Below are 27,737 nucleotides of genomic sequence, written 5' to 3'. Positions count from 1 at the left end.
GTATTCAGAATAAAATGAAAGCAAAGCAGCTTTTTTGAAACAGAATTCTGTGTTTTATACCAATGAATGGTCTAACGTATCATTTTGCATAGTCTTAGGTCAATTGGTTGGTAACCATTTGCTGAACATTTAATTCAGCAAACGTCTATTGAGTGCTAGGCATTCTGCTAGTCATAAGTTTTAATTCTGTTATGATTATTTGGTGAATTCTTTCAGGAAGAATTTTACAAGTTATTTTGTAGGAAAGGCTTATGATTTCTTAGGTAACTAAAATTGTGTTTATTTTTTCATATGTACTGATTTGATACTGATTGTTATTTAAGGTCTCGTTCAACCCTTGGACACTCCAGATCTCACTGGAGCCAAGGTTCAAGTTCTCATACAAGTCGGCCACAGGAGCCACGGAACCGCAGTAGGATTTCTACTGTCATACAGCCCTTGAGGCAGAATGCAGCAGAAGTTGTGGACCTTACTGTTGATGAAGATGGTAAGTTGGAGTGCTAATGGTGTAGAATTTTGAAGAAAAGTTGATAAAATGAAGTATTTTAATATGCTAGGAACTTAGTGATAATAGAGAAGTTGTCAGGTGTCCTAGTCTTATTTTTCAGTTGACATAATAACCTTGGTTTGTAAACTGTGTCTAAAGTTCTTTCTGATTATTACTTCATTGCTTGGTAGTGATTTTCTTAGAAAAAAAATTATATAAGTGGTAGTTTATCCTCAAACTTACCTGTTACTTTCATTTATAATACTATTGTCATACTTTGACTATGAAAAATAGAAGTGGTGCTTTTAAAATACAGACAACAGAAAAGCAGTATAGCTGAATTTAAATGGTTAATAGTGGTTATTTGAGACATTGAATTTGCTTTTAAAATTACGTTATCTTTCATTGTAATATTACAGTTACTTTTTGTGCTGCTCAGCTTTAGTGTTTTGTTTTGGCTTACAACTGCAGTAAAGAAAGTGAGGAAACAAAGCTAGAGTTGTAAAATGGAGGTTAGGGAAAGTGGTAGCAAGTAGGAATACATGAATACATATGTGAATTTTCCCTCATATTGAGAATTATCTTTAGATACTAACAGTTACATTTTTTAAGGAAATGGTCAATCTTAAGGAGACAGTGAGCCATATATGAATATTTTTAGCTTTCGGAGTTAGCTATAAATTGGAAAAAGGATACCTTCAGTAGGTAGGGTTAGGGACCTTGTGCAATCAGCTCTTAAATTAGCTGTTTGCAGTTTGGATAATCATAACTTTCAGAGTACCAGTACTTTGAAATTAAGACGTTTATGAAGAGAGAATTTATTCTTCTTGTTCACTCAACAGTGTTTTCATTTTTATTTTGAAGCACTATAAATTATCTATAAGACAGTGGTTAACATAATAGATATTAATTGAAGATTATTCAGTTAATTAAATATCAGATGACTATATGGGAAACTTTGTGTGTGTTTTCCCATGTGACATTTGCCATCCAGTAAAGCAGGAAAAAGTGACAGAGTAGCCTTTTAACCTACTAGAATTAGTTCAACTAGAATACTTTCACTTTTAGCTTAAAAATATTCCAGTGATCAGTAAATGTCCCCTTCTCCTTATTGGTTTCTCTCAGTGGAAGGCTTCTATCTTATTAAAAATAAATCCCAAACTTAAGTATATCAGACCAGCGTGGCCATTTTGTGCCCCTGGAGACATTTGGCAATATCTGCAGACATTTTTGGTTCTCACAGTTTGGGGAGAGTGCTACTAACATCTAATGAGTAGAGGCCAGGGATGTTGCTAAACGTCCTACAGTGCGTAGGACAGCCTACTCCCACCCCCAACAAAGAACTATTCAGCCAAAAATGTCAATGCCACTAAGATTGAGAAACTGAGATAAACTGTTTGCAAATGAACAGAGGTTCCTCCCTCCCCTGTTTGATGTTGAGGCAAGTACATTTCTTTAAGCATCCAAAGTACAGTGTCCCCTGTAGGCTAACAGGTACTATTTGTGTTTCAGGACTCAGCCTGCCACACTGCATTGTATATCATAGTTTGTCCTCTCATTCTGTATCACATTTAAAGAATCTCTTCTTTTCAGGTCTAATTATTGTGACTGTGCTTTGGACAGGTTTATTCCCATTTCTCAAATTTTACATAATCATTTAACAGTCAGTTTAAAATATAACTCATAAGTCAGCATCTGCCTGAAATTTCTTTTAGTTTCTACTTCAGAAACTTTAATTTTTATTAAAAGGCACTGATGAATATTTTTAAAAAGTTTGGAAAACATACAAGAAGGCATGTGAAAAATTAAAGGAGATACTGAAAATCATAGCTAATGTTTATTAAATGACTACTATTTGTAAAGCATCATATAGAGTACTTTATATACGTGATCTCTGTTCATCCTGAAAACAATTCTATGAAGGGAATTCTGTACTTTCCCACTTCTACAGATGAGGAAATAGAGAGTAGTTAAGTAGTTTATCCTTGATCATACTGTCAGTGGTGAAATCAGCATTGCTATCCAAGCAGTCTGACTCTAGAATCCATGGTGTAGCAAAGAAAGTACAATTTTGTAATACTGTTATAACAGCCTGTAACAATGTGTATGAACACAACAGAGGGACTTTTACTTTTCCTCTTTCTTTGTGGTAGATCAGAAAACTTACATAATCATTACCCTCCAAAACTATGATAATCATCTGAATTATTAGAATATGCATATATATGTATTGGGCTTTTAAAAATGCAGTAACATGTCATTTTAGTAACATGTCATTTTAATGTTGCAGTTTAACTTTATGAAAGCTCTTTTTTGTTTACTATATATCATTACTTATTGGAGGGTTTGTATTTTAAAAGTTGGCTTTAATAATTATCATAAAAATGTTAGCTTGGTTTAAAATATAACCCATTACTTAATTTGTTTTGAAATGCTAAATAACATTTTGTATTTTGTAGAACCTACTGTAGTACCAACCACTTCTGCAAGAATGGAATCACAAACCACAAGCGCTTCCATTAATAATACAAATCCATCTACCTCTGAGCAGGCCTCTGATACTGCTTCAGCTGTCACTGGTAGCCAACCCTCCACAGTGTCAGAGACTTCAGCTACTCTTACAAGCAACAGTATGACTGGTATTTCTACAGGAGGTATGTAAAAAGAAGATGGGCTAGGAGGGGCTCTCTGTTAGAAAAAATGTTGTTTTTAAGATTTTTAGCTATGTTAGCAAGAGCCTAAGTTACCAAAGTATCATAGTTCAGCTGAAAGGGATGGGGAGAATTGAATGGCTGACACCAAAAATACGAGCAACAAAAGAAAAATAGAGGTAGATTGGACTTCATCAAAATTCAAAACTTTTGTACATCAAAGCAAATTATAAGAAAATGAAAAGAGCCTACAGAGTGTGACAAAAATATTTGAAAATCATGTATTTGATAAGGGTCTAGTATCTAGAATATGTAAAGAACTCGCACAACACAACAATAAGGACAAACAACATAGTTTTAAAATGGGCAAAGAGTTTACATAGGTACTCTTGCAGAGAAGATGTACAAATGACCAAGAAGCACGTGAATAGCACACTTATTAGGGAGATGCAAATCAAAACCACAATGAAATTCCACTTTATACCCACCAGAATGTCTGTAATCAAATGAAGCAAAACAGAAAGAACAGGAAATCAGAAGATAACCGGGGCTGACAAAGATACAGAGGAACTGGAACTTTTGTGACTATCTGATGGGAATGTAAAGTGGTGCAGTTGCTATGGAAAATATTTTGATGGTGCCTTAAAAAGTTAAACATAGAGTTACCGTATGACCCACAGTTCCATTCCTAAGTACGTATCCAAAAGAATTGAAAATAGGGATGGAAGTTTTAACAAGTTTGGTGGTGTCCATTTTCCCAGTTTTTTTGGTTGTTTATTCTTTCGATATCATATCTAAGAAACTGTTGCCTCACCTAAGATCACAAAGATTTACTCCTATGTTTTCTTTTAATAATTTTAAAGTTTTAGCTCTTACCTCAGATTATTTCTTATGTTTCATTTGGCAGTGATATCTCTGGTTCTTTTCTGTCAGCAGTTTAACTGGGCCTTAAACTAGCCTTCTTTCTCTGCTGGACACTAGCACAGAGATGGGAACTGGCTGTTTACTAACAGGGACATCTTAGACCCTGTAGCTCGTAGGTTGACTGTATCACCAATAATAATAATAATAATAATAATAATCACCATTAATAATGAAACCACTATATATTTTTCTGTCATTTTTTTGCTTTTAATAAGATCACGTTTAATTCTTACAATATCCTTATAACTTACATAGAACAGACTGGAAAATGCTTGTGTCTGGATTAGACCTCCCTTCCCTGGAAAATTGAGGACAGTATCCAAGGAGATTTCCCAGGGGTGTCTTTTAAATACATTCTTTGGGGGAAAAAATGTAGGCACAAGTGAATAGGCTAACTTTTATTTCATTTATTGAGTGCATACTTTATCCCCAGTAATTTACTGAGTGTTTTATATGTTCTTTTATGTTTTATCATTTAATCTTTAAAACCTTTCTTGATGTTAATATTACCCTTCCCATTTCAGATTTGAAGAAATCTGGGAACTTAAGTACTTTCAAGGTTAATAGTCTTAGAGGCAAAGATTTGAACTCTTCTCATTCACACTTTTCTCCTGCTAGCTCCTTGTACCCTATGCTCTTTGTACCTTTTATCTAGATATGAAGTGACACAGTCCCAGCTTTATTTCAGGTAGTCGCAAAGCTTTTGTTTATTTCTTTTTTTAGCACCCTTAGAATTCACATTTAATCTATTAAGTAGCAGCTTCACTGCCTGAGTGGCCTTGTCATGATGTTATTCTATATATTAATGACCACCTTTGGGATGGACTTGCTCGTGCTGTATTTCTCTAGAGTAGGAGAACCTTGTTCCAGGCCAAATTGTTCCTCTGTATAAACCTGATAGAAGCACATACAGATACTTAGACTACATCAGGGGCACCAGAGAAATTATCAATTTTTAGTGGACACTCTGTGGACTTTTAATTTTAATAAAAAGGCAGTGTTTTATTTACTTAATCAGGTATCTTTGTATTTCACCTCTATGGCAGTCTTCTTTAGTCACTAACTCTTGAACAAGTGGAGATTCAGTTGTCTTTACTTTGGATTGCTACCCTGTTTGAGCAACACAGAGGTTCTGGACTGTAGGAAAATAGGTATTAATTTAATTAGAAGCCAAAACTGTACCCTAAGAAGTAGAGCTATAATATAAGGCCAGTCTTCTTTTTGAGGCCACACTGTTAATCATCTAACCCCTTAAATATGTGTTCAGCCTTAAAGATATTTATAATATTATAGTCATTGTGCTTTGTATTTGAAATAATTGAAGACAAAGAGGGCAAGTTCTTCCTAAACAGAAAAATGTCAGATCTTTCATTTCAGTCGTGGTCCTAGCAGTCCATGTAGCTCTTGCTCTGGGTACGGACTCTTCTCCTGAGTCTTAGAGTTACACGTAATCCTCAAATAACTGGATTTGTAAAACTAAAGTATCATTGTTGGAAGGAACCATGAAGGTCATTTATTCTATCCACTGGATGGATTTAGTGTCCCAAAGGTTTTCAGTCTTCTTTTCTGAAGTAACACACAATAAATGACGATATTTACTTGTATAACACTTTGATATGGGGACAGAGATACAACCCTGAAAATGTTGTAGGAAGTTCCTGTAATAATGTTATTTCTACAGATATTACAGCCTATAGGAAATAGCTACTTAATGTTTGATTCAGCATAGCTAAGATAGGCTATTGATCATTCCTCATATGCTTACTGTAACTGTCCAGGTTATTCAAGAAATTTGGAATAAAATGAATGAAAGTGACATAATTATAGAACTATGTATCTACTATAATTTATAAGTAAACAACTTACTGACTTTTTTTTTTGTTACAAATTACTTGTAATATTTAACCTCTCAACTGATGCTAATAAGGTAGTACTAATTCCAGGAGGCAATTAGAGATTAGTAAAAATTTGTACAATTTTTTTCTAAGTTCAGAGACTCCCAAGTTAAGAACCTTTACAAAAGGGTTCAGGAAATTAGCCTAAATAGGCCAGACTAGGACCTTGGAAAAACAAAAACAATATACAGAGATTTAGAGTAGAGGTACTGCCTTAGTCGGGTTTAGATCACAGACCTTGCCCAGAAGAGAATCAGCAAAGGCAAGATAGGACCAGGATGGGAGGGCAGACCCAGGAGCACTACCAGGGAGGTGAACTGCAATAGACCCATCACCCAGAGCCTAAACATCCCCACCACATTCATTTATGTGAGCTTGTAAATTCCCTTTATTGTTTTAGCCAGTTTTGATTGGATTTTTGTATTATTTGTAAACAACCAGAAGATTCGTAATTCCAGCAGAAATTAGCTACTAGTACTGTGAGCCAAACAGGAGCAGGGTATCTCTGGTATTGGTTACTCTAGAAGTAAGGCTAGGACAGTGGTACTCCAGACTTCTGAGGAGATGCCTCAGGGGTCACATTGGGGTAGGGGAAGGGAAAGACAGGGCTTTGAGTGTTCTACTCTTCTAATTTTTATTTTTTAAGTAAAAAATTTTGACTCCATTTTTATCCATTTTATATAGTTTCCACATAATATGTGGTTTGAGGAAAGGGTGCTGTTTTTTTAAAGGAGTTTGAAACATTAGGATAGACCTTCTGGGGACACTTGCTGTTCTTCTGTCGTGGAAGAGCATACCTCCAGAATAACTCTGGGCAGGTGGCAGAGTGCATAGTAAGGACTCACGTGTTTCATACCTGGAAGATTATCATCTTTTCTAACAACAACCGTATAAGGCAATTATTGCTACATTTAATAGGTGAAAAAGAGGTTAAATAACTTTCCTAAGGTCACATTGCTCAGGACTACTAGAAAGGCTCAGGATTAGAAAGGCTCAAGATTAGAACTCAGGTCCATCTGACTGCATGCTTTTTTCCCCATTGCTCAACATGAGTCACTATATTATTAAAAGAGACCTTTAATTTCCCACGTAGTAGAGTCTTACCATTTCTTATGTTCTGTTGGGTCTGAGTTTAGAAGCCAGAAGAAGGGAAAAGAACATTGGAAGTTCGTGAGACTTACTTAGCCAGATATGCTCTGAGATGGGTGGTTATGTCTTAAGAAGATAAGATTTTACCACCTGCATTAGTAGGTGGGCATTATGTAGGGATGATTTTATAGTATTAGAGGCTCATGAAGCTCAGGAGCAGAACCTTGCCTTTGTTACATATAATGGAAGGACTCGCATAGTTTTTTAGAGTTTTTAAAATGCAGTTTAAAATTAGTCATTTATTATGACCTAGGAAAAGGCGAACTATTGCCACATTTAAACGTTGTGATAAATATAAGCCTCTTGGAGAATTTAGGCTTTAAGGAAAATCCCAGTGAACATCACTGTCTGAAATTATATGATATGTGTATTAAGAATGTGGCTATTTCACATCATTAGTTACAGACATTTGAATTTACTAAACATTTCTTATTTACTTATTTATGCACATATACACATTTAAACATATATATGAAATATATACTTATTTTTTACACAGTGATATTTGATCATTTGATTATTCAGTGCGTTTTTTCATTTCAAGATGACTCGAGGAGAACTACATCTAGTGCTGTAACGGAAACTGGCCCTCCTGCAATGCCAAGGTTACCTTCCTGCTGTCCCCAGCACTCACCGTGTGGAGGGTCGTCACAGAATCACCACGCGTTAGGACATCCACACACAAGTTGCTTTCAGCAGCATGGCCACCATTTTCAGCATCATCACCACCATCACCATACTCCCCACCCAGCTGTCCCAGTTTCTCCTTCCTTTAGTGATCCTACTTGCCCTGTGGAAAGACCTCCACAAGTACAAGCACCTTGTGGAGCAAATACTAGCTCTGGCACCAGCTACCATGACCAGGTATGTGGAAATTGATGAGTTCTTAATTTTTTAAAATTGTGATTCTTTCAGGAGGAAAAAAATAAAACCCTAATGGTAAATTTTATATACTAGGTAAGTCATTCTTATTGCCCATGCAAAAGTGGCCTAATTTAGTGATCTCTGACTTTTTAAGAAAATTAAGTATCTAGGATTTTCTGATGGTGTATTTATTTCAACTAATTGAGGGGGCCAGGGATGTGGAAAATCAGAAGTGGTATTACTTTTTATTCTGGAATGGTTTTTGCTGTTTTTAGTTAAATACACATGTCATTAGGATTTTATTTTAAGCAAAGAGTTGAAACTGCAGTGCCAAACTAATTCATGAGAAATTGGGAGATTCTCCTAGTTTTTTCTCCTCTGCCTCTTATTCTGGAGCCTCCCTAAAATCTCCACTCATCTAGAAATTAACAGCCTTCTCAGATGCAAACCTATGACATAGTTTCTCAGGAACAGATGAGGTTTTTAGTTTATTATTAGTGAGTGCTTGAAATGTCAGGTCATATTAAATTAGTATTGGTGATCACATGGAGTACAGAAAGTGAGGTATTATGTGTTATATTAACTTTTGCTCTGCTGTCTCTGTATAATTGTGATATAAACCTAGGTGGTGCGTTTTTTAAAAAAATAAAACATGGTAATTTGCAAGTAAAACTGTAGCTGACATATATGCTAAAAAAAAAGTGTGCTGGAAAAAAAATCAAAAAGAAATTTGGAAAAAAAAACAAGCACAATTAAAAAGAAATTTGGAGGAACTGCTTTACTGGACCCTCTGACCTTTCCTAAATTACTTGCTTCATCTGAAAAAATTTTGAGTAATTATAGGTAGAATCTCTTATTGTTTTGTGTAAAGTAGAAATGTAACCTAATCACTTATCTCTAAGTAGAGGTATTTGGGTACAAGAATTATCAGCAGGATCAGGCATTTGGTGGTGATAATGGGTATGAAGAACAAAGAGTGAGGTTTCGGAGATGTGAACAGTTTGAGATTTATATAGATATTTCTAGGACTCTGAAATTGGCCACAATCCCTTGAGATCACCTCACACAGTTTCCAGTTGAGACCTTTGTAGACACAGCAGGAAGTTGAGGAAAAGCAAACTGATCTGAGGATTTATAAGTGTTGGTGCTTATGATTGAGTCAGACTGGAGATAGGCAGAGAAAGATGGGAAGGATTAGGCTTGGCAACAGAGGAATTGCAGTGGTCATCTGACTCTCTATAGCCTACTGCACCTTTGGATATAGCTTTCTCTTTTGAGAGACTAGTTTAATTAGTGTTATGCATGACTTAAAATCTACGTAAAGTAACATTTGCCATCTTGCTTATCCTCCTTTTTCCTTCTAGAATAAGAATTGAATGAACTGTTGGAATTGTGAGGAAGAGAGTTCTCTTTGTTAGTTTTTCCCCTTTTCTTTTTATTCTCTTCTTTTAACTTTACCCTTGGTTCCTTCTAGGAGGACCTTCACCCTACTTTACTCACTCTCTGGGAGTGTTCTTAATACTGACTGGAGAAGAAGATAGGAAATTTGTTCACCTTCATAGTATGTTGATATTCCAGTCCATTTGCCAAATTTTAGCCTAAATAGGAAAGAACAAAAAGAATTTGAAGCATAAGTAATAATTCACAATCTTAAAGTATTATTCTTAAACCTTATTTACCCAGAATGAGGGCATACATTGTATTTGCCAACTCAAAAGAAAGAGGCCAGATATTTACTTACTTGATTGTAGACACATAATATAGAAAAGGAAAGTAGCTCTTCCTTTTCACCTTCCCACAGCTTCTCCTGTACCACCACTCCCCTTCCCTTTTAGCAGCCAGACTTAGCTTTTGTTTCTCTATCCTCTGAGCTGGGAGCCCATTGAAAGTACAAAGACCATTATGGTTCCTCACTGGACTCTCTTGTGTGACCTGGCCTTCTTATAAATGCATTACCTAGCTTTCTTCACCTCCAGCCCCTCAGCCTCCAGTATTGAACAGTTAGTTCCTGTATATGATTCCATAGTAACATCTTTATTTTATTTGATCACATTTTTAAAATTATAGCTACACTGAACACTAAACAAAGGCTTGTATTTAAAATACTTAAGAATATAATGAAGCAATCCTGTTTCTATAATCTGCTCTGGAATAGAAGGTAAAGTCTTTTACTTAGGAGTTTTTGAAGTCCTCTGGGGAAAAAGCTTAATTACTTTTGAGTAGAAACAGAATCTAGACTCTAGTCTATTTTCCATCTTAGTAAATGGGTCTTCCCTAAAATCATATAATCACATTCCTAATAAAAGAAATCATGGTTTAATCCCCCCCCCCTTTTTTTGACAAGTGAGAAAGGTTATGAGGCAAAGCTAGCTCATGGTTTGAATAATCTTAGGCCCGTTGTTATCTTGGATAATATTTGCACTATTACAGTTTCAGTTGAATGCTTGCTATGTACAGTTTAAAAACGGGACAGACAGGTTTTACCTGGAACCTTAATGTTTTCAGTGGTATAATTATGTTTTCCAAAGGAGTTGTAAATTACCAGTCAGAATTTTGGGGTAAAGGAGAATATGGAAGTATGGTTTTCAAGTTTTTCTCTCTAAGATCTAGATAATGGAAGAGAAACAGATCTTAAAATAATATATTAACTTTTGTTCATCTTACAGCATGATCTCATGCTTAATTTAAAAAAATTAAATTTCTAATTTATTACAATAATATAATAATTTTTACAATTCAAGATACACATAGTATTTTCTTGGTGCTCAGTAGGTCTTCACACAAAATTTTTACCAGTTTTAAATTCATAGGTTCTGTTTTTCTAGATTGTATTAGGAGTATTTTTGAAATATAACATGAAACAATGTTTTGACCAGATGTTAGAAAGATAAAGTATAGTTCCTCTTTATACAGCAGGCATTGCCAGTAGACCTGAGCAACAGTGGCATCAGAAGTCATGGAAGTGGTGGTTTTCATGGAGCATCTGCATTTGACCCCTGCTGCCCTGTTTCTTCTTCCCGAGCTGCAATCTTTGGCCATCAGGCTGCTGCTGCTGCCCCGAGTCAGCCGCTGTCAATAGATGGTTATGGATCAAGCATGGTTGCGCAGCCCCAGCCCCAGCCCCCTCCACAAGCCTCACTGTCATCATGTCGACATTATATGCCACCTCCTTGTAAGTATAAATAACAGATGAAGAACTTAGAGGCATATAAATGAAGCATTGTGTTCTCCTCCATGACATAATCTTTCAATAATCCTAATTTATAAATTTTTATTATTTCCTTGGCCTAAGAATGGGGTGTATTTTCCCATTTCATCCTGCCTTTACCTCACATACCCAAAACAGTCTTCTAAGTAAAAAGAGCACATGTTGTTTTAAAAGGTCATGAAAATAATAAAAAAAAATCAGTTTGTCTATTTTACATTTTAACATCTAGATTTTAATATCTATGAACTCAAAGTACATTGAATAGCACCTTAGATTTCTAAAAAGGAAATTTTAAGGAATTTACATTTATCCTTTAGGAGTAAAAGGAAATCTGAATGTTTGGTAGCTGTTTCTATGCATAGGAAAGTAAATTTTGACTAAGAATGCTGAAGCTTAACTGAGGCAAAAGAGAAAATTCCTTGATAGAAAGCTTGCCATTTGCAGAAAGGTTTCTATACTCATTTGATGCAAGCATTCCATTCTAAAATAGAAGCAGACATGGGGGCAGCTGGGTATAGCTCAGTGGTAGAGCTCATGCTTAGCATGCTCGAGGTCCTGAGTTCAATTCCCAGTACCTCCATTAAAAACAAAACAAAAAATGTCGGGAGAAAAAAAAAAAAAAAAGGAAGTAAAATGGAATCAGACATAGCTTTTCTAAAGAAATTGAAATCTATGAGCTATCATAAGAAATGAGAAATACCCTTAGTCTGTGTAACAAATATTTATTTACTACTCTGTTAAATCATAGACTAATAATAAAATAGAAACCTATTAAATACTTTGGTTTAAAAAAAACACTGAAAATTCATGCCAGAAGTAAACTAGAAAGTTGGCAAGGAAATTTACTTTGTTCTGATTACATGCAAGGGATAATTTTCAGTTAATGTATCTTAGATTTCTTCTTCTACTATAATCTTTAAAATCTAAGTCCTACGTACACAGCTAGAGTCAATCCAGAATTTGTACAGTGAAACCTGGTGATATATCATTTATCTTTTCAATAATGGAACTTAGAATTTTAAGTGTAAGGTAAAAAGCAGGTTTTGAAGCAGAGTTAGTTTTTGCAAATCATTGACCATTGGGCAAATTCTTTCTGTGAACACTGGTAAGATGTACAAGCTATTCTGTATTAGTTGTTGCTATTCATCTTTAATTGATCATCTTTTATTGGAAACTCAAAACGGGTGGTTTTCTGCGCCTCCCCTTTAAAAATAATAAATTAAAGCAATTTGTGAGTGTATCCATTCCTTTTTTAGTCCTAATAAAATAAATATTTTAGATTTAAACTTTTTTACTTTTATCATAAAAACAACTTATGTACATCCTAAGAAATGGAAACTGCAGAATGATATGAGAAAAAAATTTTTAATTGAAGTAGAGTCAATTACAATGTGTCAATTTCTGGTGTGCAGCACAATGTCCCAGTCATGCATATACATACGTATATTCATTTCCATATTTTTTCATTAAAGGTTATTGCAGGATATTGAACCTAATTCACTGTACTATACAGCAGAAACCTTTTTTAAAATCTGTTTTTATAAAATGAGAAATTAAAAACCCTTCTCTCTTCCCACTAATCCTAATACCTCAGAGGTAGCAACTGTTTATAGCTTATTATAAAACCCTTCAGAAATCTTCTTTGTACACACAAAAGTGTGTGTGTGTATATATATATATATATATATATGTCTCTTTAAAAAAATGGGATCATATGAAACATTGTATTTGCCTCTTGCTTTTTCATTTTTTGATTTTTGGGTTTTTTAATTTAATAATACATCTTAGATTTTTTTTCCATATTAGCCCCTAAAAATCTAGCTTATTGTTTTTAATGCTATCATCATATTCCATTATATATTAAATTACTCCTCTGTTGATGGACATTTAAATTGTTTGTAGTCTGTCTGTAGGATAACTTTCTGGGAGTGAAATTGCTAGATTTAAATGACATGTTGAACTTTTTAGGAAGCAAGGTCAAGGACTTTTTTTTTTAATCGGCAAGAACACATAAAATAGAGAAGGGAAATGGTTATGGGAATGCAGAATATGTCACCTTTGTACAGTGCTTATTTAGTAATTGCTTTGTTTAGATAATGAATTATAATGATGGCTGAAATTTTCACCACACACACAAAAAAGTGGTGACTATGTGAGGTGATGTTAATTAACCTGAGTGTGCTAATCATTTTACATAGTATACAAATGTCAAATCATCATATGGTACACTTAAAATTTTTAGTTATATTTATTAATTATACCTCAATAAAGCTGAAAAAGAAATAAAATGAATGAGGAGTTAAATTAATTCATTCTAAAACAAAACTTCAAAGTTTTGTGATATTTGTGAATATTATTTCCTGTAATGATTATAGAAATAGAAAACTTGAAAGTGAAACTGGAAAAAAAATGCTCTAAATTTAAGGAAGGATATAGTTAACAATAATAAAACATAGTGACTCTTTCTGATAATCAAGAAGTACTGAGCTTTGTAACTTCTTGGAGTATAACATTGATTTGAAAATGTAACTTTTAGAAAATCAGTTTTAAAGTATGTCTCACAACTTATATTGAGCTTAGTGAAAGTTTCCTTTAAATACATGCTTGCAGTTTCCTTTGAAAATATGGCTGAATGACCTAACTTTCACCCCTGCTGCATGAATCAAAGAAGTTGATATTGAAGGCAATCATTCTGTAATGAAACTAGAGAATCACTATAACTCTGTACAATGCTACAAAGGAAATCTTCCAGATAAAATGAAATTAGGGTAAAATCCAAAGAGGAGACAAATGTATTTCTAGTAAACAGATGCACATCTTTTAGAGTAAGAGAGATGTGTATTCCTCTGAGGGACCTTTCAATAGTCACTTTGGAACATAAGAATTCAAAATGAAGAAATGGTTGAAGCCATTTTTTTTTTAAGGCTATTTTCCATGGCAGGTTCCTGGCAAATATCCCTCTTTCTTCTTAATATAGCACGGGAAAAAGCATGGAGCAGAGATCAGCAATGAAAGAGTATCTTTGGAGACTTGTCTAGGAGGACTTGCAAGTTCCTTACCTCTCTGTAGTGCTCTATAACCAGTAAATCATAAAGGAAAACAAGATTTATATATTTATAAATATGTAATTTGTACATTTGACTACACAAAAGTGAAAAACTTGAATATGGCAAAATAAAATTAACAGAAGGCAATTTGAAAAAAAATTTATACTACCTCTGACAAAGCTTCCATGTATACAAAGAATACTTGTTAATCAGCAAGAAAAAGGTAAATAATAGGCTAAGAATATGAATAGATAATTCAGGGAAGAAATATAAGTGATTTATAAATACAAGATTTTTGTCCAATTAGCATTTTAAAAATTTAGTGATAATGTAGGAGTAATTAGGCAGAAACGCTTATGCACTGTTGATGGAAATTAATTATGGTCAGATTTTGGGAAGGATATTTTGTCAACTAATATCTGAATGTAAATTACTGCCTCAGACTCAACTACCTATAGGAATTTATGCTAGAGAAACTGTTGAGTAGTGTGTTGTGTGCATGTGCATGCATATATGAAAGAGAGTGAGCACAAGAGGAATCATACACACAGATGTTTATTGCAGCTTTGGGTTGCTTTCAATTTTTATCAATTGGTGATTTTGTCAATAAATTTTGATTCATTCCTGTAATAGAATGCTGTGAAGCTGTGCATGAAGTAAAGCTGTGTTATATTGACATGAGAAGATATCTAAGATTATTCAAAGAAGAAAGCAGGTTGCCAAGCAGAACTAAGCAGACTGAAGCATTGATAAAGTATTCATAAAAATTAAATACGTGCTAATATGTTTGTAAAATATAGTAGGAATGTATAATGCCAGTATATGCCCAACTCCATGGTGCCTATCCTTTTTTTTTTTTAACAGATGCTTCTTTGACAAGACCACTTCATCATCAAGCCTCTGCCTGCCCCCACTCTCATGGAAACCCTCCTCCTCAGACTCAGCCTCCACCTCAAGTGGATTATGTTATTCCTCATCCTGTACATGCTTTCCATTCTCAAATATCTTCTCATGCAACATCTCACCCTGTGGCACCCCCAGCCCCAACTCACTTAGCCAGTACGGCTGCACCAATCCCTCAGCATCTTCCTCCCACACACCAGCCAATTTCACACCATATTCCAGCCACCGCACCTCCAGCACAGAGACTGCATCCTCATGAAGTGATGCAGAGGATGGAAGTTCAAAGGAGGAGGATGATGCAGCATCCAACGTATGTTTTTTGTTTTTAAAAAGATAATCACACGTTATTTCTTCTCCTTCTATTTCTATTAGTCTTTAAAACTATAAAATCTTTAGAGTGATATAACTATACTAAATCCTCAACTCACTAGGAAATTCTTTACTAACCAGAATCTTTCTCTGTCTTATTCTGAGTTGTAGGTATTGACAAAACACATTTATATTGGGTTATTTAATGAAATCAAAGCATTTTCAGGATATGACTTGTGGTCATTTATTTTTACAAACCAATCTCTTGATTATTTCTTCAGTATTCCAAACTAAAGATTAATGTTAAAATTAAAGATCCTGAATAAGATATAAAGCTATTAAAGATTTAATTTGATTTATTTTATGTTACCAACCAGAGGGAAGAAGAGTATTAGTAGAATTTTCAACAACTGGCATTGAAACACCAGTCTTCTTACCTTAGTTTATTTATAAATTTGAATATTAAAATATCATATTCCCCAAACATTATGAAAAGACTGTAATTGAACTTTTTGTTTTCTTTTGAAAGTTCAAGATCTGATTTTCTTTCAATAATTTGCTTTTCCTGTTTATTTTATTTTTATTTTTATTTTGGAGGCAGGAGGTAATTAGGTTTATTTACTTATTTACTTTATAATGGAGGTACTGGGGATTGAACCCAGAACCTCATGCAGGCTAAGCACGTGCTCTACCACTGAGCTATACTCTCCCCCAACCAGGATCTGATTTTCTAATTCAGGGCAACATACTTTGTTGGTCTTACTCTGCCTGTCTGTTTTTGTAAATAAAGTCTTAGAGGAAAGCAGCTACACTTATTTATGTATGCATTGTCTGTGGCTTCTGTCATGTTACAACAGCTGGGTTAGGTAGTTGTGACAGAGACCACGTGGCCTATAGAGCAAACCATTCTAACTACTTGGCCCATACAGGATGCTCACAAAACTCTCAATCTAATTAATGACCTGGAACTTGTGTAACTTCTTCCTTTACTTACATAACTTAAGATTATATTCAGAATGTCTGGTTATTGCTGTCGTTCTAGTATAGTGACCCTTTATACAGAAAGTTGCCAATTTAACATTCATATCTTCCAGTGTCTAGAAAATTACTTGTTCTAAATCATTAAGATTAGACATGCAAAATCTATAAATGGGTTCAAAACTGTTAGAAATTAAGAATTATATAAAAAGTGAATCTCTGAAACTATTTTTCTTTTAAGTGCCCTTTGTCTAGAACTTCATGACCATTTACAGTAGTATATTTGACTTTATACTACAAAGAGAAAATGTAATAAGCTGGGATGCCAAATAAAGAGTGTGAATGGAGCTAATACCAGTTTTTTCCAGATATGTTGACATGTATTTGCATGTATTTGAAAAAATGCACAAGGTTAAAATTTTTTTTAATACAAGGTTTATCCATTAAAATGGATGAATGTTATTACAATATAAAAGTGAAGAAAATAGTTTCCATTTTCCTGCCTTGTATGTTCATATAAAATAACTTCTTTAAGCATTTGCTGTAGTATTAATTTTTAAAATATTTTCATTTAGCTCCTGTTATTCTATTTGAAATATCTCTTGTATGGAAGATATACAAAATAATGTTAAAACTCTCTTTTCCCTTGGATGATATTTAAATTGGAGGCATTTTTATAAATGAACAGTGAGAATTTGTGGGATTATGGTTTATTGATTTATTAATAATTAAATTATATTCTTTAATTGTTAGAGAATTAATTTCATCACTAATCTATAGATGTTTGTAATATTAATACTAGACTGTTTTTTCTACATTAAGAAATAACCAATTATTCAATTATTTCCAGTGGTCTTTTTGTGTTCTGTGTTTCCAGGCGGGCACATGAACGCCCCCCACCCCATCCACATAGGATGCACCCAAACTATGGTCATGGGCATCATATTCATGTGCCTCAGACTATGTCTTCACATCCTCGACAGGCTCCAGAGAGATCTGCCTGGTCAGTATTGTGTTTATTTCAAAGCTATGCTCAGTAGTTTATGATTAAAAACTTGGAAGAGATACTCTGTGGTGGAATGCCATACAGAAGGGTGATGTGGAGAAACTGAATTCCAGCTTAGCTGTGAAGCACTGTCTCTGGCAAGTCATAGAGACCTGGAGAGGAGAGTAGGAGCTTGAGTTCTGGGGCGGGGAACCATGTCAAATAGGAGTAGTGGCTTTGTTGTTGTTTTTCAGGTATCTACCATAGAAGTTAACTCTAAATGGATCCTAGTTTTCACAACTTCTTTATCGATGCCCCTCCCAACCTTTGAACTCAGATTTGCTTTTCAACCACTAACCCCTGGTGTTCTCAGTGAAATTCAGCCTGCGTCTTCCTAGGCTTGTTTCCTAGAGAAGTGGAAGCAGATTTACATTAATTTTCTTTCTGGATCCGTTGTTTGTAGGTAGTCGTTCAGATCTTGTTCCACAGTAACTTTTGAGGCAAAACAGAAAATGAGAATAAATAAATGAAGATTTGGCACTTAACCAATTTTATTCTTTCTAAAATTTTGTTTACCCTTGCTTTATAAGGTATAGAAGTGTCTACTCTTGTAATTATCCTTGATGCCAACAACCCAGAGACACTACCCAACAAATGAAAGCCCTGGGAGCAACATTCATGTAAACTCTATTCTATACGCTTCTCAAGTAGAATGAGACTTTTAGATTGGAAGGAACCTTAGGGGCCATGCATTGTATTTTCTTCCTTTGTAAGATGTGAAACTGAATGTAAGCTTTGCTCCTCATGATCATAAAATAGAATTTTTGAGTTTTAATTTCCAAAATGAACTTGAAATTATTAGTTATATCCTTTGGGCTAAATTATCTTTTTTTCTCAACTAAGTTAAGAAACTTCAGGTTACTTTTAAAAATAGAAACATACTCCCCCCATTTCTGTTGAAAATAAAGACAGTGTGAGGATGTCTCAAAGTTAAGCTGTTCTCATCCTTGTCAGGGAACTGGGAATTGAAGCTGGAGTGACTGCAGCTACTTACACGCCTGGAGCATTGCATCCTCACTTGGCCCATTACCACGCACCACCTCGACTTCATCACTTACAATTAGGAGCTCTTCCTTTAATGGTAAAATACGAAAACTTCAAAATTCTGACATATTCTTTGAAAACTATTCTTCCTTTTCTAAATTAAATATTTTACTGAAAATATTTTTAACATATTAGTTGTTGATAGATGTTTTAGTAGAGGTTGAGAATTATTATTAGATGGGAATTGTGCTATATAAAGGTATTAGATATATTAGAATATGTATTTGTATTTGCATTTATACCAAGATGACAATCTTGATCCGCTCTCTCTAGAACGTGTGCTTTATTTTGTTATAAGTGATAATGGGTCTGTTCTGATGCATTCATACTTTATTTTCTGATCAGCAGAAGGACTATACTAATTCTGTACATCTAGTTTGAACAGGTTCAGATTTTTGTTAATACCAATTTGAGTCCTAAAGAACAAGTTTAGCATAAATTGAGTCTTCTCTTTATAATACATATTATGCAGTAGAGAGAGGTGAATAGTTTTGTCTTGTGTGGGTAGAGGCACTGCAGAGGTTTCCAAGACACTTTATTATACATGCAACTTCTAAACAGGCTTTGGAATTGAAAATGATGATTTAAAGTGGTTACAGTATGTTAAGAGCTTTTAAATAGCATAAGCACAAGGAACTCCAAGTAAGTTGGTATTTCTACATCTTAGGGGTAAGGGTCACTCAGCAGTGAGAAATCTGCCCTGCCAAGAATCTAGGACTCGGGAAAGGGGAATCTCTTTATCACATTTTTGTGGTTAAGTGATTTAATCAGGTTGTAGTAGATAAACCGCTACCTCATCTGTGTGGAAAATAGATTTCAGGGTAGGAGGAAGGATCCTAGTTAGGACATTATAGTAGAAGAGATAAAAGTTGGTGAATGCCTGGACAAAGGCTGTGGCAGTTGGCATAAAAATGATGGGATACATTTGAATAATATTTAGGATGACTCCCAGATGTCTAGCTTAGGTTATTAGGTATATGCTGTTGCCATTCACTAAACTGGAAACTATTAGGTGAGGGTTTAGGGAAGGAGTTAGATGAGTTAGGTTTTGGACATACTGAATCTGAGATAACTGTGTATCAAGGTGGAATGTCCAGTATGAAGTTAAGTGTATGGGCTTGACCTGCAAACTATAAACGAACAAGTTCATACTGTATAGCACAGGGAGCTATATTCAATATCTTGTAGGAATTATGGTGAAAAAGAATATGAAAACGAATGCATGTGAGTTCATGTGACTGAGCATTGTGCTGTGCACCAGAAATTGAGACAATATTGTAAATTAACTATACCTCAGTAAAAAAAATATAAAAACTATATATATAAATATACATATATAACTATATATAAACTGATATCCAAGTTAAAGATAGGTTGTGATCTATCAATATATAATATATATGTGTCACATATCTGTCATTATATATATAAATCTATGGAAGAGGATTAAATTCCAGGAAAAATGTTCAGACTGACAAGAGGTTGAAAAAACCTTGGAGAATAATATTTCTATATTTAAATGATAATACTGTAACGTAAAACAAAGGATGCTAAGAACCATCTAGAGAAGTTGAGGAGAAACCAGGTTAGAATAATGTCAAAATAATATGGTCAGTAGTGTTTCACCACAAAAAAATAAAGTTTAAAAAATGTTGAGTGCATGTGGCATTGAGTGGTTATATTGGTAGTTTTTGTCAGAGTGATTTCAGTATGGTGAGGAATGGAGATGGGGTGTGTCCTAGATTACAGTAAGGGAGGTGAAAATGTGGAGATAGTGAACATGAGCTATTTGCTTTATAAACTTGGCAGTGAAGGGAAAGTGGGAAATAGTGTTCGAATTTGTTCCAGCTTAAAGAGGTGATAGAGTTTAGAGAAACTTGAAAGTAATTTTAGAAATGCATATTAAAACAAGGTGATAAAGTTGTTACAAAATATACAAATTTTAGGTTTAAGACAAAACAGCATTAGAGAGGACTTGTTTGAAGATATAAAAGAGAGGGGTGGGTAGCAGTTAATTAAGGATGACCCAGGGTGGGGAAGCTGGAGAAGATGGGCACAGGTGATAGAGCTTATCTTTGAATAGGAAAAAGAGGAAGGTCACCCATGAAAACTAGAGGGAGGGGTTAGGGAGGGTTACAGGATATATGTGGTGTAAGTATGTGGGGGGCAGGGGCTTTTGGTTTATCCTTTTTCTTGGAGATGTGTAGGAAGTTAGGTTATCTGCTTAAAGCTGGATACTGTTGATCTTGATTATAAGGAAAGTTGCAGATATTTAAATAATAGGGTATTTGAAGGTGAAAAGTTATTGCTCACTTTAAATTCTTTTCCACATATGAACTGTCTTTTAAAGCTATAAAACTGCTAGGGGTATGCTGTGATTCAGTGCTGATTAAAAAATAATTTGGGAGATTTATTTATACAGATGAAAGAATGGTGCTCTGTCCCAGAATCTCCCTTTCCTAATACTATGGTCAACTCTTGTTAGTCACCATAGTTATGTTCTATAAAGTTCTGCAAACGCTGAGGAAGCAAATATTGAACTTTTATTCCCCAGATAAATACAGTGCTAGGTTACTGCAATCCTTTGGTCACAACCAGTCAGTTGATATATAACCTTATTTTAATGTGTATTTCTGATTGAAGACACTGTATTTGACATATACTGTTGATTCATCAACATTGAACTCGTGACCAGCAACACCATAACTCAGGCCAGAAAGAAGCTTTATCAACACATATTTTCTCCATAAGGCATATCACAGCCTTCTTGCACTGAGGAACACTAGCCAGCACTTTAAGTATTATGTTTGGGGGCCATCTTAAACAACAAAGTTACCTATAAAAAGCACAAAAATGTGAAAAACATTGCACTACATAGACTGCAAAAAAGACTTGTTTACAGTGTAAGAGCTGAAACAGGTAAGCAGAGTCTTGTTTCTACCTCAGCTGAGGACATACATGTTGGGCAACTCAAATTTTTTGCTGTGCTGTGCAGGTCCAAGAATGACAGTGAGAGCACAACTATTGATTTTAGAGTTAGAAATAAATTCTGTCAAGTAGGTGAATTCACAAAAGAGATCCATGAACATGAATAATGAGGATTGGCTATACCTAACAAATATTTAGAAAATTTAAACTTTCTTTTAACTTTTAAACTGTTAAAACTTTCACTAACAGAACCAAACCGAAAAAGGAGCAAGGGTACCTTTGGCTAATACAGAGTTAGGGGAAGGCAAATAAAATTTTTATCTTGAAGTTAAGTTTTGTTGGAAATTTTTATTCATTTTTATATCTTAATACCATTCAATTTCTCTGAAATTGACCAGAAATTATGAAAATTTTGCTCTTTATACATTTAGGCTACTAAGAGCATCAGTCTTAGGTTTGAGTATTTTCTACTTAAGATTCTTTGTGCAAAATAAATCAACTTAGAATAAACCTGTTATGAAATAGCTATTTCTTTTTTCCCTTCTGATTATAATTCAGTAGTATTATAAAAGAAATTATTTTTGAAGAGGAATCTCTCTTACAGAATGCTCCTTTGGAGTTGTGTATACTTACTGAAGTTGAATTTTGTGAGTAGTTGAAAGGAGAGAATTGAGTGTCTGAATTATTCAATGTTAACAGTAAAACTTGGGCCTATTCTTAACTGATATAGCCTATCTCTTCTATTAAAATAGGTTCCTGACATGGCAGGCTATCCTCACATTCGTTACATTTCATCAGGATTGGATGGAACATCATTCAGAGGTCCTTTCAGGGGCAATTTTGAGGTATGTAGTAAAATTAATAATATTTGCTACAGTGTCTTTCACGCAAAGAAAGAATGTATGTATTATTAGTATTTGTAACTGTAGGATCGCTACAGTGGCTGGGGATCAGAAGGCAGTAAAAAATGTCTGAATTTCTGATTTTGCCTCTAGGGATTATTGTAGAAGGGTTTGTAAGCAGTATTAATCTTAGTGTCAAAAATTATTCAAGTATTTAAAGAAGAGTGAAATATCTAATATAGAACAGAAATTTATTAAATTAATCTAAATATCAGATAAAGAACCATACCACTAAATGTGGGAGAAAAACCTTAATGCTTTCAGTCCAAACTTAATTTTTAGAGAAGCATTGCTGGAAAAAAAGAAATCTCAGTAATTCACTTTGTAGCTAAATATCTTCTTTGAATTTTATGTAAAGTTTTGTTTCTTCATGTCAGCTTGGAAATTGGAGTCAGTGGATCTTAGAACTACTGTTCGATTTGTTTCCCTGTTTTACTAGAGTGATTTCGTCCTCTACGTGCATACATGCTTACTGACTTGTGTAGTACCATGTGGTAATATTACATTGCCCTAGTCTGTAAGGATAACTTTGCCATGCACTTTAGTAAGCTGAGAGAGAATTATACACAGCCATTTGCCTTAACATATATGGCTTTTGAACATTCTGTTTACATTGCACATTTTGGCTTTTACAGTATTGACAGTGCTATTCAAGAAATAATCATTCTGGCTTTTAATACTAGTCATTCTTCACCTTCAGGAACTTATTCATTTGGAAGAAAGATTAGGAAATGTTAATCGTGGAGCATCCCAGGGGACAATTGAAAGATGTACATATCCACATAAATACAAAAAGGTAAGAATTTATTCTCTGAAATACCTACATTATTATTGAAGTGCATAATATTTATTACTATGGACTTTCTCATAATATATATGAAAGCATGTGTGACACTTCTGAAAATTGTAAAGCACTGTAGAATTTAAAGAATCTTTTGTTCAGTAAACTTACCTGTTGAGTGCCTACCAAAAAAATAAAAAAGAAAAATTTAAAAAAGAAAATAAAGATATTATGGACTTTCTTTGGGTTTATGGAGTCTAGCAACTACATTTTTTATTACTGAAATAATACATGCATATGGTTTTTAAAAAATTGAAAGTATGAAAATACATATTCTGAAGTCTCTTACCCTGCAATCCTGGTCTTCCTTCCCAGAAGAAAAATAATGGTTAAAGATTTCTTATGTAATCTTCCACATATGTTTATGCATTTATAATAATGTGCATATGTATATATTTTTCTTCCACTTTGAAAAATATCACAAAGGAGTTAATATGCACACGGTTTTATACATTTTCGTTTCATTCTATATCTGCACACACAGATCAGCCACATTCTTTTTAATAGCTTATACAAAATGCCATCATACAGTAGTACCATAATTTAACTAGCCAGTTATTTTGATGGATATTTAAATTGACCTACATTTCTTGTATTGTACCCTCAATTCCGTATGTAGTATTCCAGCTAGAAATTATGGAGTAGACATGTTAAATAAATGTTTTTCAACAAACAACAAAGTTCTATAGAGAAAAATAAAGTATTAAAATTATTATTCTTTGTATTTTTCATTCTTTCTCTAAGAATAATAATGAGGTGTTATTAAATTTAAGTTCTTTCAACTGTCTAAACTAATTAACATTAATTTTTTAATTAATTAATGTTATTTGAAACATTTATTACTAAAATAAAGTGTTCTAGCTGTGGTCATGATGGGACAAAAATAGTGTATATTATCCTAATGGTGGATTAAAAATGAGAAATTTCAAACTGATGAATTTCTGTTGCTTTCAATTTTGCTTTTGATGCTGATTATGTAAGTGTCTTAAAAGAACACTTAGTTGATGATTGTCACTTAATTCATCCACTAATTCATGAGAGTTGTACCTGGGGTATAAGTTGTGGGTGAATGGGTGGTTTTGTTTTGTTTTGTTTTGTTTTTCAAATAAACGCAGACTTTACTCAGTTGTTCAATAATGTCATCTCTACTAATAAGGTAACAACTGATTGGTTCTCACAGAGGAAACTGCACTGCAAACAAGATGGGGAAGAAGGGACTGAGGAAGACACAGAGGAAAAATGTACTATCTGTTTGTCTATTTTAGAGGAAGGTGAAGATGTGAGGTAACTAGACATTAATTATCTAAAATCCACTGTCAAAACTACACAAGAGATTTTGTTTGAAAGTAGACCAGAAACCAAATAAAGATTAGTCCTGGCATAATTGTATATTACCGGTTTCTGAATTGCCTTCTTATTGTGAGTGAATGAAAGAATAAAAAGATTAAAGTCTATGTATTTCCAACAAAGGTGGGGATAGGAAATATACTCCCTGTTTTAGGGCCACACCACGACTTGGCCAGGGAAATTTTGTGGTCAAAATTGTCCTCCATAAATCTTGCAGAAAGTAGAATTTGAGAAGCTTTGGAGGCCAAGACAGTTAGATTAATGTATTCTCCAAAACTTTAAGAGGGGGGATCCAGATTAGCTCCATGCTGTTGTTTTATAGCATCTTTTATAATCTTGTCCTAAAATTTCCTCTCAACTTGTCAGACTGTTTTCTTCTTGCAACTTTGTGACTTAGAAAATATTATTATGCTAACCAAATATTAATTTTAGGCTTTTCTTTTTATAATCTCTTAAATAATTGTTTTGTTCCTATTCTGGTTTTTCTAATGTAACATAATCTTATATGAAACAGGCTCTATAACATATATAACAACTTTATAGTAATTTTGTTGCCCTAGTTTATAAGGATAGCTTTATCATATTTCTTCACTTGGCTGAGAGAGGAAAAAATTATAAACAACTCTCTACCATACCACATACAGGCTTATTTGAAAACTGTATTTCCCGTGACGATTTATAAATATGGATAATATTTTTAACAATAATTTTGACAGTATTGTGCCAGGAGTAATTGGAACACCTCCTTTTAGCTACTATTGTTGCAAAATGTTAGGAAGTATGAAAATGTATGGCAACTCTTAACAGTGGATGGAAGTAGAAAAGGACACTTAAGTCAGTAACTTTTATCCTACTGTTATAGATTTAATATTACCCTGTTATTGCAAGGAAGCTTTATTTCTCAATTTCTAATTGATAACTTAGTGTAGTGTACAAAGTAAACATCTCTTTTAACCTACTTTTAAAAGAGTAGCATAATATTAAGTGGATAATATCACATGAAAACAATCTCAAACAATCTTATTGACCTTTAGTCAATCACGGGCTTAAAGTTTAATGTATAAAGATCCTCTAAACAGAAAGTAATATTATTATTAAGACAATTTTTAATCAGTATGACATGGCTGCTATATATTTACAACATTAAGTTCTAAGGTTTCTGAGAGAAAATTAAATATTTTTGAAAGTACTTCACAAATGTAATAATTTGATATTAAAAATATATTTGCAGTATTATATTACATGGACCATATTGCCATCTCCATTGCATTGGCAGATCATGTATAGAAACAAAGTTGGAATAATTGCCAGTGTAGTTGTTCTTAAAATTCTTGAGATTTTATATAATTTGATTCCATAGCTGTGACAGTTAACTATATCGCTCAGTGTTAATTTAATGTAGGTGTAACTCTCATTAGAGAGGATTTTTTTTTTACGTAAGAGAAAGAGGTTTAGTAACTTCAAAATATGACTGAATTATTACATGTATCATTTGTTTAAAAATACATGCCATGTGCAGTTGTCATAAAACTAACTTGCTTTTTGTTTTGTTTGCCTATAATAGACGCCTTCCCTGTATGCACCTTTTTCACCAAGTGTGTGTTGACCAGTGGTTGATTACCAATAAGAAGTGCCCCATATGCAGAGTGGACATTGAGGCCCAGCTGCCAAGTGAAAGTTGACACCATGTTTCAGAACTCTTGCCCCCACCCCTCATTCCCATCCTCCTGGTACTGCAGTCAACCAAAGATGGCATGACTTACCTGCGCAGATTTGGAAGCCTTGAACTTAGAGTGCTGTCTCTGCTATATGGTACAACTAATGCTAGACCTACAGTTTATGTATACAGTTGATTTTGATGTATTTATAAAAGCTTTTTTTTCTAGATTTGACATTTTTCCTGTATCATTTTACTGTATTTTTGCATGGTTCCTTGTATTGCATTTCTTTGCACATATTATGGGCTTATGACCCTAAACTTGCAGGCAAGATTAGCTGCTTTAGTAAGTAGAATTTTGTGGTCTTTTTGTTTTTTACATAGTACCAGGTCTTGAGAATTATGAATTTTTTTATCCATTACTAACCTTTAATTTAATCAATCATGTACTTTAGTTTAATGTGTAAAGATCCTCTAGAAGATGATAATATTGTGTATTAAGACATTCCTTAATTAGGACAAAATGGCTGCTGTATATTTACAATATGGAGTTCTGAGTTAAATACCACCCTTAATACTGGGAACAGAACACAAACCATATTCAATCAGATGCAGGTGGTATTCACATCACCAGAGTGATCAATAGAAATTTTCTTGGTGTATCCTTTTCCTTTCAGCACAATGCAGATAGAGTTGAATATTGATATCATACATTTAGACTGCTGTTCTGATTGTATTTATCTTTTTCCTACATCGTTTAGAACTTTATTTCCCAGATTCAATTTTTGCTGCTGTGAAACAGCTCTGATGAACACTAAATATTAATTTCAATTAGCTGGATTGTATATACTTGCAGATTTAATGAAATTTTAGGGAAATTGAAGAAGACATGTAGAATTTTATTCAGTCTTCTGCTAAGCACGTATAGTAAAGATATCTGCTTATGTTGATTTTATAAACACATTCAGTCAGGATTTAGAATTGCAGTCATTGGCAGGTATCTATGCATTCATAGAACTACTAAAGGTCCCAGGATCACTTTTAAAGGGATTTTTATTAGTTTAAAGACAAATAAAGTCAGCTGAATTACATGTCTCTTGTTTTATTTCTCTTTAAACTTGAAAACAGTAAATCTGCAGATACTGTGAGGCACAAATTATACTGTCAACCTACTGTTGCTCTGGTTTTAGACTCCCACTTCATACATTACCAAGAGTCGATCACTGATATAAAAGTTTTAATTTCTATAGTTAAAATTTACTGCATAATATAGAATATTAAAGTTAAGTTAATGTACTAACATTTCTCCTTTGGAGAAAGTTTTAATCCACTTCAGGATGCATATTATCAAGATACTTTCATATACAGGATAGCCTAATTTTATTTGTCTAAATATGCTTAATACACCCCAGATTGCAAATGCATCAGTCAGTAACATCACTGTCTGTATGTGGAAGACATGTTCCCATGGATCATATGTGAAGATGTCAATAAGCTTGCATTAAGCCACCTGCTTTGTAAGTGGATTGATTAATAAATAACTTATATTTCTATTGTC

The 27,737-nt window shown here is 33.8% G+C and overlaps 1 protein-coding gene across 9 annotated transcripts in view; it reads left to right on the top strand.

The window, feature by feature from the left end:
- Window positions 1-27,737, top strand: part of RNF111 (ring finger protein 111) — a 77,124-nt gene extending 49,387 nt beyond the window's left edge. For 2 of the 9 annotated variants that reach the window (XM_010979950.3, XM_010979951.3), the window contains exons 4-14: window positions 324-487; window positions 2,947-3,141; window positions 7,651-7,970; window positions 10,884-11,142; window positions 15,090-15,438; window positions 17,266-17,418; window positions 18,415-18,541; window positions 22,185-22,277; window positions 23,035-23,130; window positions 24,332-24,459; window positions 26,087-27,737. In XM_010979950.3, coding sequence (XP_010978252.1) covers window positions 324-487; window positions 2,947-3,141; window positions 7,651-7,970; window positions 10,884-11,142; window positions 15,090-15,438; window positions 17,266-17,418; window positions 18,415-18,541; window positions 22,185-22,277; window positions 23,035-23,130; window positions 24,332-24,459; window positions 26,087-26,204 — 2,002 coding nt within the window. In that variant the 3' untranslated portion in view covers window positions 26,205-27,737. Of the gene's footprint in view, window positions 1-323; window positions 488-2,946; window positions 3,142-7,650; window positions 7,971-10,883; window positions 11,143-15,089; window positions 15,439-17,265; window positions 17,419-17,990; window positions 18,081-18,414; window positions 18,542-22,184; window positions 22,278-23,034; window positions 23,131-24,331; window positions 24,460-26,086 lie in introns of those variants that run through there. The other 7 variants (XM_031452981.2, XM_031452983.2, XM_031452982.2 and 4 more) reach the window with 7 other exon arrangements.

The sequence above is a fragment of the Camelus dromedarius genome, chromosome 5, assembly GCF_036321535.1.
Source record: "Camelus dromedarius isolate mCamDro1 chromosome 5, mCamDro1.pat, whole genome shotgun sequence".
Lineage (NCBI taxonomy): Eukaryota > Metazoa > Chordata > Mammalia > Artiodactyla > Camelidae > Camelus > Camelus dromedarius.
Note: the sequence above shows the minus strand (reverse complement) of the source record. Positions and strands in the feature narration are given on the sequence as shown.